This window comes from Ranitomeya imitator, chromosome 5, assembly GCF_032444005.1.
Source record: "Ranitomeya imitator isolate aRanImi1 chromosome 5, aRanImi1.pri, whole genome shotgun sequence".
In the NCBI taxonomy this organism is placed as follows: domain Eukaryota; kingdom Metazoa; phylum Chordata; class Amphibia; order Anura; family Dendrobatidae; genus Ranitomeya; species Ranitomeya imitator.
Genome location: NC_091286.1, coordinates 573,315,432 through 573,328,606, shown reverse-complemented (window position 1 = coordinate 573,328,606; position 13,175 = coordinate 573,315,432). Strand labels below are relative to the sequence as shown.

The following is a 13,175-nucleotide window of genomic DNA, read 5'->3' as shown; positions in this document are numbered from 1 at the left end:
TTAGCTTATGCAGGGCAGACAGGCCACAAGAACGATCCAGGAGAGAGCAAGACCAATACTGGAACATTGACTGGAGGCTAGGAACAAAGAACTAGGTGGAGTTAAATAGAGCAGCACCTAACGACTTAACCTCGTCACCTGAGGAAGGAAACTCAGAAGCCGCAGCCCCACTCACATCCACCAGAGGAAGCTCATGGACAGAACCAGCCGAAGTACCACTCATGACCACAAGAGGGAGCTTGACCACAGAATTCACAACAGTACCCCCCCTTGAGGAGGGGTCACGAACCCTCACCAGAGCCCCCAGGCCGACCAGGATGAGCCAAATTAAAGACACGAACCAGATCGGCAGCATGAACATCAGAGGCAAAGACCCAGGAATTATCTTCCTGACCATAACCCTTCCACTTAACCAGGTACTGGAGTTTCCGTCTCGAAATACGAGAATCTAAAATCTTCTCCACTATATACTCCAACTCCCCCTCAACCAAAACCGGGGCAGGAGGATCAACGGATGGAACCACAGGTTCCCCGTATCTCCGCAACAATGACCTATGGAATACATTATGGATGGAAAAAGAAGCTGGAAGGGTCAAACGAAAAGACACAGGATTAACAACCTCAGAAATCCTATACGGACCAATAAAACGAGGCTTAAACTTAGGAGAGGAAACTTTCATAGGAATATAACGAGACGACAACCAAACCAAATCCCCAACACGAAGTCGGGGACCCACACAGCGCCTGCGGTTAGCGAAACGTTGAGCCTTCTCCTGGGACAATGTCAAATTGTCCACTACATGAGTCCAAATCTGCTGCAACCTATCCACCACAGTATCCACACCAGGACAGTCCGAAGACTCAACCTGCCCTGAAGAGAAACGAGGATGGAAACCAGAATTGCAGAAAAACGGAGAAACCAAAGTAGCCGAGCTGGCCCGATTATTAAGGGCGAACTCAGCCAAAGGCAAAAAGGACACCCAATCATCCTGATCAGCAGAAACAAAACATCTCAGATATGTTTCCAAGGTCTGATTGGTTCGTTCAGTTTGGCCATTTGTCTGAGGATGGAAAGCCGAGGAAAAAGACAAATCAATGCCCATCCTAACACAAAAGGCTCGCCAAAACCTCGAAACAAACTGGGAACCTCTGTCAGAAACGATGTTCTCCGGAATGCCATGTAAACGAACCACATGCTGGAAAAACAATGACACCAAATCAGAGGATGAAGGCAATTTGGACAAGGGTACCAAATGGACCATCTTAGTGAAGCGATCACAAACCACCCAGATGACCGACATATTTTGAGAGACGGGGAGATCCGAAATAAAATCCATAGAGATATGTGTCCAGGGCCTCTTCGGGACCGGCAAGGGCAAAAGCAATCCACTGGCACGAGAACAGCAGGGCTTAGCCCGAGCACAAGTCCCACAGGACTGCACAAACGAACGCACATCCCGCGACAGAGATGGCCACCAAAAGGATCTAGCCACCAAATCTCTGGTACCAAAGATTCCAGGATGACCAGCCAACACCGAACAATGAACCTCAGAGATAACTCTACTCGTCCATTTATCAGGGACAAACAGTTTCTCCGCTGGGCAACGGTCAGGTCTATTAGCCTGAAATTTTTGCAGCACCCGCCGCAAATCAGGGGAGATGGCAGACAAAATTACCCCCTCTTTGAGAATACCCGCCAGCTCAGGCAAACCCGGAGAGTCGGGCACAAAACTCCTAGACAGGGCATCCGCCTTCACATTCTTAGAGCCCGGAAGGTACGAAACCACAAAGTCAAAACGGGAGAAAAACAGCGACCAACGAGCCTGTCTAGGATTCAACCGTTTGGCAGACTCGAGATAAGTCAAGTTTTTGTGATCAGTCAAGACCACCATGCGATGCTTAGCTCCTTCAAGCCAATGACGCCACTCCTCGAATGCCCACTTCATGGCCAGCAACTCTCGATTGTCAACATCATAATTATGCTCAGCAGGCGAAAACTTCCTGGAAAAGAAGGCACACGGTTTCATCACTGAGCCATCAGAACTTCTTTGCGACAAAACAGCCCCTGCTCCAATCTCAGAAGCATCAACCTCGACCTGGAATGGGAGCGAAACATCTGGCTGGCACAATACAGGGGCAGAAGAAAAACGACGCTTCAACTCCTGAAAAGCTTCCACAGCAGCAGAAGACCAATTGACCACATCAGCACCCTTTTTGGTTAAATCAGTCAACGGTTTAGCAATACTAGAAAAGTTATTGATGAAGCGACGATAAAAATTAGCAAAGCCCAGGAACTTTTGTAGACTCTTCAGAGATGTCGGCTGAGTCCAATCATAAATGGCCTGAACTTTAACAGGATCCATCTCGATAGTAGAAGGGGAAAAAATGAACCCCAAAAATGAAACCTTCTGAACACCAAAGAGACACTTTGACCCCTTCACAAACAAAGAATTCGCACGCAGGACCTGGAACACCATTCTAACCTGCTTCACGTTAGATTCCCAATCATCCGAGAAGACCAAAATATCATCCAAGTATACAGTCAGGAATTTATCCAGGTACTCTCAGAAGATGTCATGCATAAAGGACTGAAATACTGATGGAGCATTGGAAAGCCCGAATGGCATAACCAGGTACTCAAAATGGCCCTCGGGCGTATTAAATGCTGTTTTCCATTCATCGCCCCGTTTAATACGCACAAGATTATACGCACCACGAAGATCTATCTTGGTGAACCAACTAGCCCCCTTAATCCGAGCAAACAAATCAGACAGCAACGGCAAGGGGTACTGAAATTTGACTGTGATTTTATTTAGAAGGCGGTAATCAATAAAAGGTCTCAACGAACCATCCTTCTTGGCCACAAAAATGAACCCTGCTCCCAATGGCGACGACGACGGCCGAATATGACCCTTCTCCAAGGATTCCTTTACGTAACTCCGCATAGCGGCGTGCTCAGGCACAGACAAATTAAACAGTCGACCTTTAGGAAATTTACTACCAGGAATCAAATCGATAGCACAATCGCAATCCCTATGCGGAGGTAGGGCACTGGACTTGGGCTCATCAAATACATCCCGGTAATCTGACAAGAACTCTGGGATCTCAGAAGGGGTGGATGATGAAATAGACAGAAATGGAACATCACCATGTACCCCCTGACAACCCCAGCTGGACATAGACATAGATTTCCAATCCAATACTGGGTTATGGACTTGTAGCCATGGCAACCCCAACACGACCACATCATGCAGATTATGCAACACCAAAAAGCGAATATCCTCCTGATGCGCAGGAGCCATGCACATGGTCAGTTGGGTCCAGTACTGAGTCTTATTCTTGGCCAAAGGCGTAGCATCAATTCCTCTCAATGGAATAGAATACTGCAAAGGCTCCAAGAAAAACCCACAGCGCCTAGCATACTCCAAGTCCATCAAATTCAGGGCAGCGCCTGAATCCACAAATGCCATGACAGAATAGGATGACAAAGAGCAGATCAAAGTAACGGACAAAAGAAATTTCAACTGTACCGTACCAATGGTGGCAGACCTAGCGAACCGCTTAGTGCGCTTAGGACAATCGGAGATAGCATGAGTGGAATCACCACAGTAAAAACAGCCCATTCCGACGTCTGTGTTCTTGCCGTTCAGCTCTGGTCAAAGTCCTATCACATTGCATAGGTTCAGGTTTATGATCAGATAATACCGCCAAATGGTGCACAGTTTTACGCTCACGTAAGCGTCGATCAATCTGAATGGCCAAAGACATAGACTCATTCAGACCAGCAGGCATAGGAAATCCCACCATGACATCCTTAAGGGCTTCAGAGAGACCCTTTCTGAAAATTGCTGCCAGCGCACATTCATTCCATTTAGTGAGCACAGACCACTTCCTAAACTTCTGACAATATATTCTCTACCTCATCCTGACCCTGACACAGAGCCAGCAAATTTTTCTCTGCCTGATCGACTGAATTAGGTTCATCATACAGCAATCTGAGCGCCAGAAAAAACGCATCAATATCACATAATGCAGGATCTCCTGGCACAAGGGAAAATGCCCAGTCTTGAGGGTCGCCACGTAATAAAGAAATAATGATCTTAACTTGTTGAACTGGGTCACCAGAGGAGCGGGGTTTCAAAGCCAGAAATAGTTTACAATTATTTTCAAAACTCAGAAACTTAGCTCTATCTCCAGAAAACAAATCAGGAATAGGAATTCTAGGTTGTAACATAAAATTCTGAACCACAAAGTCTTGAATTTTTTGTACTCTTGCAGTGAGATGATCCACACAAGAAGACAGACCTTTAATGTCCATCACTACACCTGTGTCCTGAACCACCCAAATGTCTAGGGGAAAGGAAAGACAAAACACAGTGCAGAGAAAAAAAAATGGTCTCAGAACTTCTCCTTTCCCTCTATTGAGAAGCATTAGTACTTTGGGCCTCCAGTACTGTTATGAACTGGTGATTTAGAACCACAATGGACCTGGTGGTTAAGAGCACTGAAAATGACCTGATAGTTACTAATAACATAGGATGAGCTCTGAGACGTGGGAACTCTGCTGACCGCAATCCCTAATCCTATCACACCACACTAGAGGTAGCCGTGGAGCGCTCCTGACCAGACCTAGGCGCCTCGGGCACAGCCTGAGAAACTAGCTAGCCCTGAAGATAGAAAAATAAGCCTACCTTGCCTCAGAGAAATTCCCCAAAGGAAAAGGCAGCCCCCACATATAATGACTGTGAGTAAAGATAAAAATACAAACACAGAGATGAAATAGATTTTAGCAAAGTGAGGCCCGACTTACTGAATAGACCGAGGACAGGAAAGATAGCTTTGCGGTCAGCACAAAAACCTACAAACAACCACGCAGAGGGCGCAAAAAGACCCTCCGCACCGACTAACGGTACGGAGGTGCTCCCTCTGCGTCCCAGAGCTTCCAGCAAGCAAAACAAACCAATAAAGCAAGCTGGATAGAAAAATAGCAAACAAAAGTAACACAAGCAGAACTTAGCTTATGCAGGCAGACAGGCCACAAGAATGATCCAGGAGAGAGCAAGACCAATACTGGAACATTGACTGGAGGCTAGGAACAAAGAACTAGGTGGAGTTAAATAGAGCAGCACCTAACGACTTAACCTCGTCACCTGAGGAAGGAAACTCAGAAGCCGCAGCCCCACTCACATCCACCAGAGGAAGCTCATGGACAGAACCAGCCGAAGTACCACTCATGACCACAAGAGGGAGCTTGACCACAGAATTCACAACAGGTGTCCTGATAGATAAGCGCATTCAGCTGTCCCCTAAAAGTAGAACAGAACAAGGTCCACAAGAACCGAAAAGACGACCACTAAGTCCATATACATAGGTACAAACAAAGAATCTTTATTAGACTTAAAAACAGTATTAATGGACAATACAGAACAAATGGGACAGTGTACCACATGGTGTGCACAAATGCCTCACCGGTGTATTAACCACCACAGGCACACGGAACCAGGGAAGGAAAGCACCTGCATACTAATATATACTAACAGCTCACAAAGGAGCTGAAACAGACCACAACAAAAGGACACGTCTAAATTTGGATAAGTGGCGGTGCCAGTCTTTAGCAGAGGTAAAGAAGCATAGTGCCGAAAAATTAGTACCTTGAAATAGTTAATTAGCCAAAGCCAAACTGCTTTTTTGCTCAGCCACACTCAGGTAGCCCAAATATCACCTTTGTAGAGAACTAATGTTAGAAAAATGTAGGGATAGTAACACAGGTAGTTGATTGATCCATTGACCTACAGTAGAACATTTTACAATGACACAATAGCAGTCAGCCATGGGTCGTGCTTGGGGTATCAGGGTGTGGGTCAGCATTTAGAGCTTTGAATTGAAGCTTCAATTAAGACAAGGAGAGTAAGAAAGCGGTGTAAGTCTTCTTTGCTGGGAGCCCTGATACCTCATGCAACACATGAAGCAGTTTTTTTTCTCAGCCACGTTCAAGTAGCACAAAAGTCATCCAGCTATGGATCCAACATAAGAAAATTTTGGGCATCGGTGCAGATGCTTTCCTCCTATGGATTCTGTGAATTTTTGAAGCAGGCTTCTGATGCCCATGGAATAGAATGTGTGAACAGCTATGTCGAGTTGCCCATCTGTGGTTCCCCACAGTCAGTTGGGCAGTTGGAAGTTTGTAACTCAGGGGGAAACAAGGGTGATTGGGGTGCCATCGTTGAGGATTACAGTGTGGTTGATGTTAAGGTGGAGGATGTGTGTGATGTTAAGGTGGAGGAAGATTAAGATGAGAAGAAGAGGCCACTTCATGCAGCGCTTGCTGTCCGCTGGAGCACATGCTCTTTCTGATGCTCATCTACAAGGCATACTGCTATGTGGCTGCCAAAGACAGGGAATCAAGAAGCCCATCCTGTAACAGATGTTGTCATTTGTCTTTGGGTAGGACAAGATGGCATTTTTTTCAGTAGAGCTTTCAGTAACATTAACACCGATCCCACATGCACGTCGTATGCCAAGCCTATTCTCCCTTCCACCATGACCTCGCTTTTTCCCACTCATGATATACTGTATGTACCCTTCCCCTCTTTTAACCAGCTGTTTCACAACCCTAGGCCCAGACCTGTCTGTCATGTGTTACTAAATGAACAATCAGTATTTATATTCTGAGATATCGTGCCTAAACAAGACTGTTAGCCCTAACGATTTTGAGTAGCAAAAGGAGAATCCTGGCTGAACCCCAATATTAGGCCTAATGATTTTGATTAGCAAATGGGGTCTCCTTAGTTATGACTGTAACATAGTATAAGCCCAAACGATTTTGAGTAGAAAATGTGGACTATGGCCTGCACAACACTATTAGCACTAGCGATTTTGAGTAGCAAATGCAACCTCCCGAGTCGTAACTGCAACACAGTGTTAGCCTAAATGATTTTGAGTAGGAAATGTGGACTTTCGGCCTGCACAACACTTTTAGCCCTAGCGATTTTTATTAGCAAATGAGGCCTCCTCGCTTAGTCCCAATATTAGGCCTATCGATTTTGATTAGCAAATCGGGCCTCCTGAGTTGTGACTGCAACACAATATAAGCCCAAATGATTTTGAGTAGGAAAAGCTGAAAACAATCTGCAAAACACTATTAGCCCTAACGCTCCATTGACCAGTGCAGTGATTTTTTGAGTATCCCTGCCTTTTCATGTTAGGATGTGGATTTGTACATATTTATTACTCGTCACAAGGGTATTAGGTTCTTTGTCATACTATTGCATTCTTGTATGTTTTTATATGTTGTTTTACTGTTGTTAACTAATACAATATGTTAACATTTTTGCAATAATGCTCCATTGTTCTTGTTGCATATGTAGATTAATATAGACAGAGTGAGAGACATAGATAGACACAGGCACAATACGCTATTTTATTGTTCGCTCTGAGCACAGGTTCAGCAGCAGGCACAATAGAATCCAGACTGTACTGACTGTGCAGACATCCAGGCTGGTGAGAGCAGCTCAGCACACACAGGGTTACAGTGTACTTATGAGAAATGTTATCTTCATTATAACATGTGTTACTTTCTGCAGTATCCTCCATATATAATTTTTTAAAGGACATTGTTACTGGAAAAGCAGAGTAGCAGAACTACTAGTAGAGGAGACTCAAGAGGTGAGAGAATGCACAGCTACAGTGCATTTACAATACAATGAGGTTCAATAGTGTTTTACATTAAGATGGAAATTTGGTAATAACCCTTTAAGTTATCAGAAGTCTCATCAATATATCATCAATAGATCTGCCTTAATAAATGTACCATTTTAGTTCATAAACTCTGTCTCAAAAAACTGAATACTAGTACTCTACTCAATCTATTTTTTTACAGAATGTACATGGTCCTACATGGAAAAAGAAATCTTGCATTTCTTTACCCCATCTAAAATGTACAAAATCTGTAAACCTGAATCACCAGTTCACAGATCGTGGATAATATTGGGCTTATGCTTCTTGGCACAGTATAATAACTAATCTACTACCTGGTTAAATTTTACATTTGCCATTCAAACAAAATATATGAGAGATGAAAATGGCAGATTCTTCTTTCCCACGACATGAGCGGAGGAGAAAATGTTACATTTGCCGTTCAAACAAAAGATATGAGAGATGAAAATGGCAGATTCTTCTTTCCCACGACATGAGTGGAGGAGATTTGGGAGGAACCAGGTACGGACTGGGGATGAAATTCAGTCCTGGCATTTGAAATCACACAGGCCCATGTTGTCCCTGTCCCCATGAACCAGATGAGATATATTACTAATATTACCCTGGATGGAGGAGAGGAAGATTTTTTATGAGACCAATATTTCTAATGATACCCGTGGCCTGCTCCATCACAACTCTTAACAGTATTGGTATCTTAAGAACAACGATTCTGTTAACAACATAGCAGACAAGGTGGCCCATGACCAGACAGGCCCTTCTGGCATTTGCCAGAATTGCCAGATGGCCAGTCTGACCCTGGGAGGAACCCATACATATATATTATACAACTGGTCATGTTGGGTAATGTTGAGCTTTCTCTTATTGTGTACAAGCACATTTGGTCTCAGAATATAAAATTACAATATATCACATTATGTGCATATAAAAGATGTTACTGTATTTATATGTATTTATACATAATCTACATGTCACAAATTGGAATCAAAAACACTGTTTGGAAATAAATAAGCAACAAACACTAATAAATAAGCAAACCATTTACATATTGTAGTTACTTATAGAGTAACTTATCCTTCAGTAGATTTTCTTACATGTTGCATGTACTTTAATTTCTTGCAGATTGGTGGGAGTCTGGGTCTTGAGACCTCCACCAATTACTCAAAAGTAATATTAGATAGTACCTATTGAGACCTTTAAGGAATAAGGCTATGTAATAGAATGGTGGAGGTTTGAGGTTTTGGGAGGGTTAAGGGACCTGATAGGTTCCCTTTAACTTCATAGACCTTTCTCAGCATTCCAGACACAATCTTTCACATCTATATGCTAGACTCGTTTGTTTGGTCCTGAATTAGTTGCTTTTTAAACCTTGGAAACAATGAGGCCTTTTCCCAGAATTCCTTTGCCACAAAGTAATAGCAAATGCTATCAAGACAGCAATTTAGGTCACTAAGGCCTTGTGCGACATGGACAAAATCATTAATCGCCTTCAAAAGTACACAGTTTGCACTTATGGATTCAATGATAAACCTTGCAATATTTCCAATACTAAGGGGCAGGAAGCAAAGCAAAAATATCGCCAGATTTGTTTTTACTATGCTGATGGTTTTCTCAATGTTCTTTTCTTCATTCATGCACATTTTCTCCTTCTTCTTTAGAGTCTGTATGATTTGTGTTGAGCAAAAGATTAATATGACCATTGGGATACATGACCCAAAAATAGTAAAATACAAAGCTCTCCTCAAAGGTTTTGGTGACACTTTTCGGAAGCACATTGATGAATCTCTGAACTGTACATCTGTGCCAAGCTCAAGGTAGAGACGTGTTGCAATAAAGAGTAGCCAGAAAATCCCACAAGATAATGCTGCCTTTTCTGGAGAACGCAAGGTTCTTGCTCTCATTGGAAACTTTATAGCCACATACCTATCTATAGATATCAAAGTGATAACAGCAATGCCCAAGTATGTGTTTAAAAAATAAAAAAAACGAAGAACATCACAAAATGTTTTATCAAAAGGGAACAGATGCTGAGTGGTATAGATGCGAAAAGGGAGAGTAAAGAGAAGGCAGCAATCACTAAAAAGAAGGTTCATCATGAATACTCTTGTCTCGGTCCACTTCTTCATCTTAAAGCAGAAAACCCAGACTGCAAGCGAATTGAATATGGTTCCAAAAATAAATACACATGTAAGCAGAGTCATCAAGAAGATTTCTACTTTCGGATTCCTTGTCTTCATGATGTCTAAGCAGTTTGTGCTATTTAGATTGCCTGCAATATAACAAAAATACATTAGTGTATAGTAACAATTAGTGCAATTAACCCATTATCTACCAATGTCCTTTTTTGGGGGCGCCTAATCTTTAGCTTCTAGCAACTAAGATTTTATAATTTTTATAATTAGGTCCAATTTTTTGTGTTGTGTTTGTAAAATGAATGTTTTCAAAATAGGAAATCATGTTATTGTCATTTTTAATTGAATATTTGGATGCCCTTTTCAGAAAAATCCGTACTTGTAAAAATTGTATTAATTTGGCAAGTAATGAGTTAAAACATTTGTCCAACAAGTTCATCCAGGGAAGGAGTAGAATAGGGATAAAAGAAAGATAAGAAGAAAATCTTAGAACTATTTTTCCTATTGATTGAGAAGAAAACAAAAAACTCAAAAATGCACATAACAGTCATCCGTATATTTCTGAAGTGTTTATTAGACTGGATCAACATTTATTCAAGAAACCTAAACATTTATATAAGTGTGGCCTTACTTGAAGCCACTAACTGTTTGTGCTAAAAACCACTTCCTGGTTTCATTATTTCTGTTCAAATAATTTTTTATTATAACTTTGAAATTTAATATTAGCATGTGGAAATAATCATATAGTCAGCTCGCAAGGGAATAAGGGTAAGGAGAGGGAGGGAGGTAGGGGAGATGGGTTTGGGGAATGGTAACCTGTGATCATACTTATTCAAATAATTTTATTATATCTTTGAAATTTAATATTAGCATGTGGAGTCAGCTCACAAGGGAATAGGGGAAGGAGAGGGAAGGAGGTGGGGGGGGGGGGTTTGGGGAAAGGTAAGAACAACATTGTGGACACACTGTCCATTTTAAACAAAATTTGATAATGATTAACAATTTTTAACAGATTAACATATAGTAACATATAATAGCATATAATAATAGCAAAGAGCATATAATAAGTCGTAATAACCTCACAGGTATGTAGAAGCCATCATCTTTCTTTTAATGCGATAGATTGGAGTTTACCTCAACCCATTTCTTCCATTTCCTATCATGTTTCGTATAGTAATTATTTACTATTGCGAAGTTTTCTTCGTATGTCTTGTGTAAGTTAATTTGGTCTATAATTTCAGTAAAAGCCGGTAAAGTCGGATTCTTCCAATGGAAAGCTATGATTTGTTTGACCACAAGGCAGATATGGATGATAAGAGATCTCACATTTGTGTCTATTTTTTCCCAGTTCAGGGACAACAAGGCCATTGCAGGGGTAACTATAATATTACCTGTTAATAATTTGTTAATTAATTTTATGACTTGCCTCCATAAGGGTTTTACCCGGGGGCATGACCAAAACACATGTAGCAAACTTCCACGCTCTCCACATTCTCTCCAGCATAATGGAGATCCTCCTGACGGCAGATGAGAAAGGCGAGCCGGAGTATAGTACCATCTTGTTATTATTTTATAATAGGCCTCTTTCAGTGTCATGCAGATGTTTGATGCATAAGTAAAGTGGATTGCATTTTCCCACTGTTCTGGAGTGAACGTTACATTCAGATCCCCTTCCCATTTTATCATATGAGCTAACTTATTGAATTGTATGTCATTGTTAAACCACCGATATATTTGCTTGTTATTCCAAAATAAATTGTGTGTGGGATTTTTTAGTAAATTAATAGTTGCTTCAGATATTTTTGGTTTGTTTGTAATGAATTTTTGAACTTGGTCCTTTAGTACCATGTAAGGGAAAAAGGCTGAGGAGGGTATTTTAAATTTTTGTTTAATAGAGCTGAAGGTGAGAAATTTAACCCCATCATGAATATCATTTAATTTTTGAATCCCATTGTCTCTCCATATGGGGGAGGGGTTAATATTTTGGGTAAGCATGATAAAATCTATAGGGGTATTTTGGAGGAGGATTTTCCTGTTGGAGCCTCTCTTTCGTTTGGACAATTTATTCCAGGCATATATAATGGGAGAAAAGATAGGGTGATGGGCGTAGGCCTTATAAGGTCTGTTGAGAATATGGTCAAAAACCAATTCTTTGGGAGATTTCCTATGGTTAAGTTCAATTTCAAGGTCAAGCCAATTCGGAGGATCTTCTTTCATGAACCAATACTGGCTTTGTTTTATTAAATTCGATAGATATAAAGCTGTAATGTTTGGTAAGCCTATGCCCCCAAATTCCTTGTATTTATATAGAATGTTTGTGGAAATGCGGGCCCTTTTTTTATTCCAAATAAACGTATTTATTGTTGATTGGAAGCTAGTCAGGTAGGAAGTGTTGATTTTTAGGGGAAGTGTTCTCAGTATATTAGAGATTTTTGGGACAATAAAAATTTTAGTTGCCAATACTCTGCCCCACCATGAGAGGTCTTTTGTACCGAGGAAACCCAGGTCTTTGTTCATATTTTCCAAGAGTTTGTTCAAGTTTTTCTTCATTAATGTGTCTAAGTTTTTTGAAATGATTATACCTAGATAGTCTAGGTCTCCTTCCGACCAACTGAATGAAACTATATCTTTTATTTTCTTTGTTTCTAATTCCGTCAAGTAAAATGGCAATATTTTTGATTTATTTTCGTTTATCTTAAAAAGGGTAATAGTTGAAAAAAATTGAAGGGTTTTTTGTAGCTCCGAAACTGATTCATAGGGGTCCGTCAGGGTAAACATCATGTCGTCGGCAAAGAGCCCTATCTTATAATGGCGTGTTCGCGTTTGTAGACCTTTTATGGAATTATTTTGCCTAATTGATTGCGCTAGTGGTTCCATTGATAAAATAAAAAGCAGCGGAGATAAAGGGCACCCTTGTCTTGTACCATTTGAAATGTTAAATGGTGTAGAGGAGTAGTTGTTTGCATAAATTTTGGCTGTTGGTTTTGAATAGAGTGCCATTACGCTGTTGATATATTTTTCATTAAACCCAAATTTTTGAAGTACTGATGTTAAATAAAGCCAGTTTAATCGGTCAAAAGCCTTTTCGGCGTCTAGAGTAATAATTACAGATGGCACTTTAGAGGAATGAATCAATTTAATTGAGTTGATAAGTCTTCTAGTACCATCTGACGCTTGACGACCTGTTATAAAACCCATTTGGTCCCCATGAACCAATAACGGCAGATAGGATTTGAGCCTATTTGGAATTAGCTTGCAGTAAATTTTCAGATCTGTATTGATTAAGGAAATTGGCCTGTAATTATTAACAAGGGTTAAGTCCGAATTGTG

At 41.1% G+C, this 13,175-nt stretch overlaps 1 protein-coding gene across 1 annotated transcript in view; it reads right to left on the bottom strand.

Moving 5' to 3' along the window:
* Nucleotides 1-7,397: 7,397 nt before the first annotated feature.
* The window catches only part of LOC138638477 (G-protein coupled receptor 35-like), a 63,149-nt gene continuing 57,371 nt past the window's right edge, over nucleotides 7,398-13,175 (bottom strand). Inside the window, exon 4 of the mRNA XM_069727808.1 lies at nucleotides 7,398-9,982. Coding sequence (XP_069583909.1) covers nucleotides 9,033-9,982 — 950 coding nt within the window. The 3' untranslated portion in view covers nucleotides 7,398-9,032. The remainder of the gene's footprint in view (nucleotides 9,983-13,175) is intronic.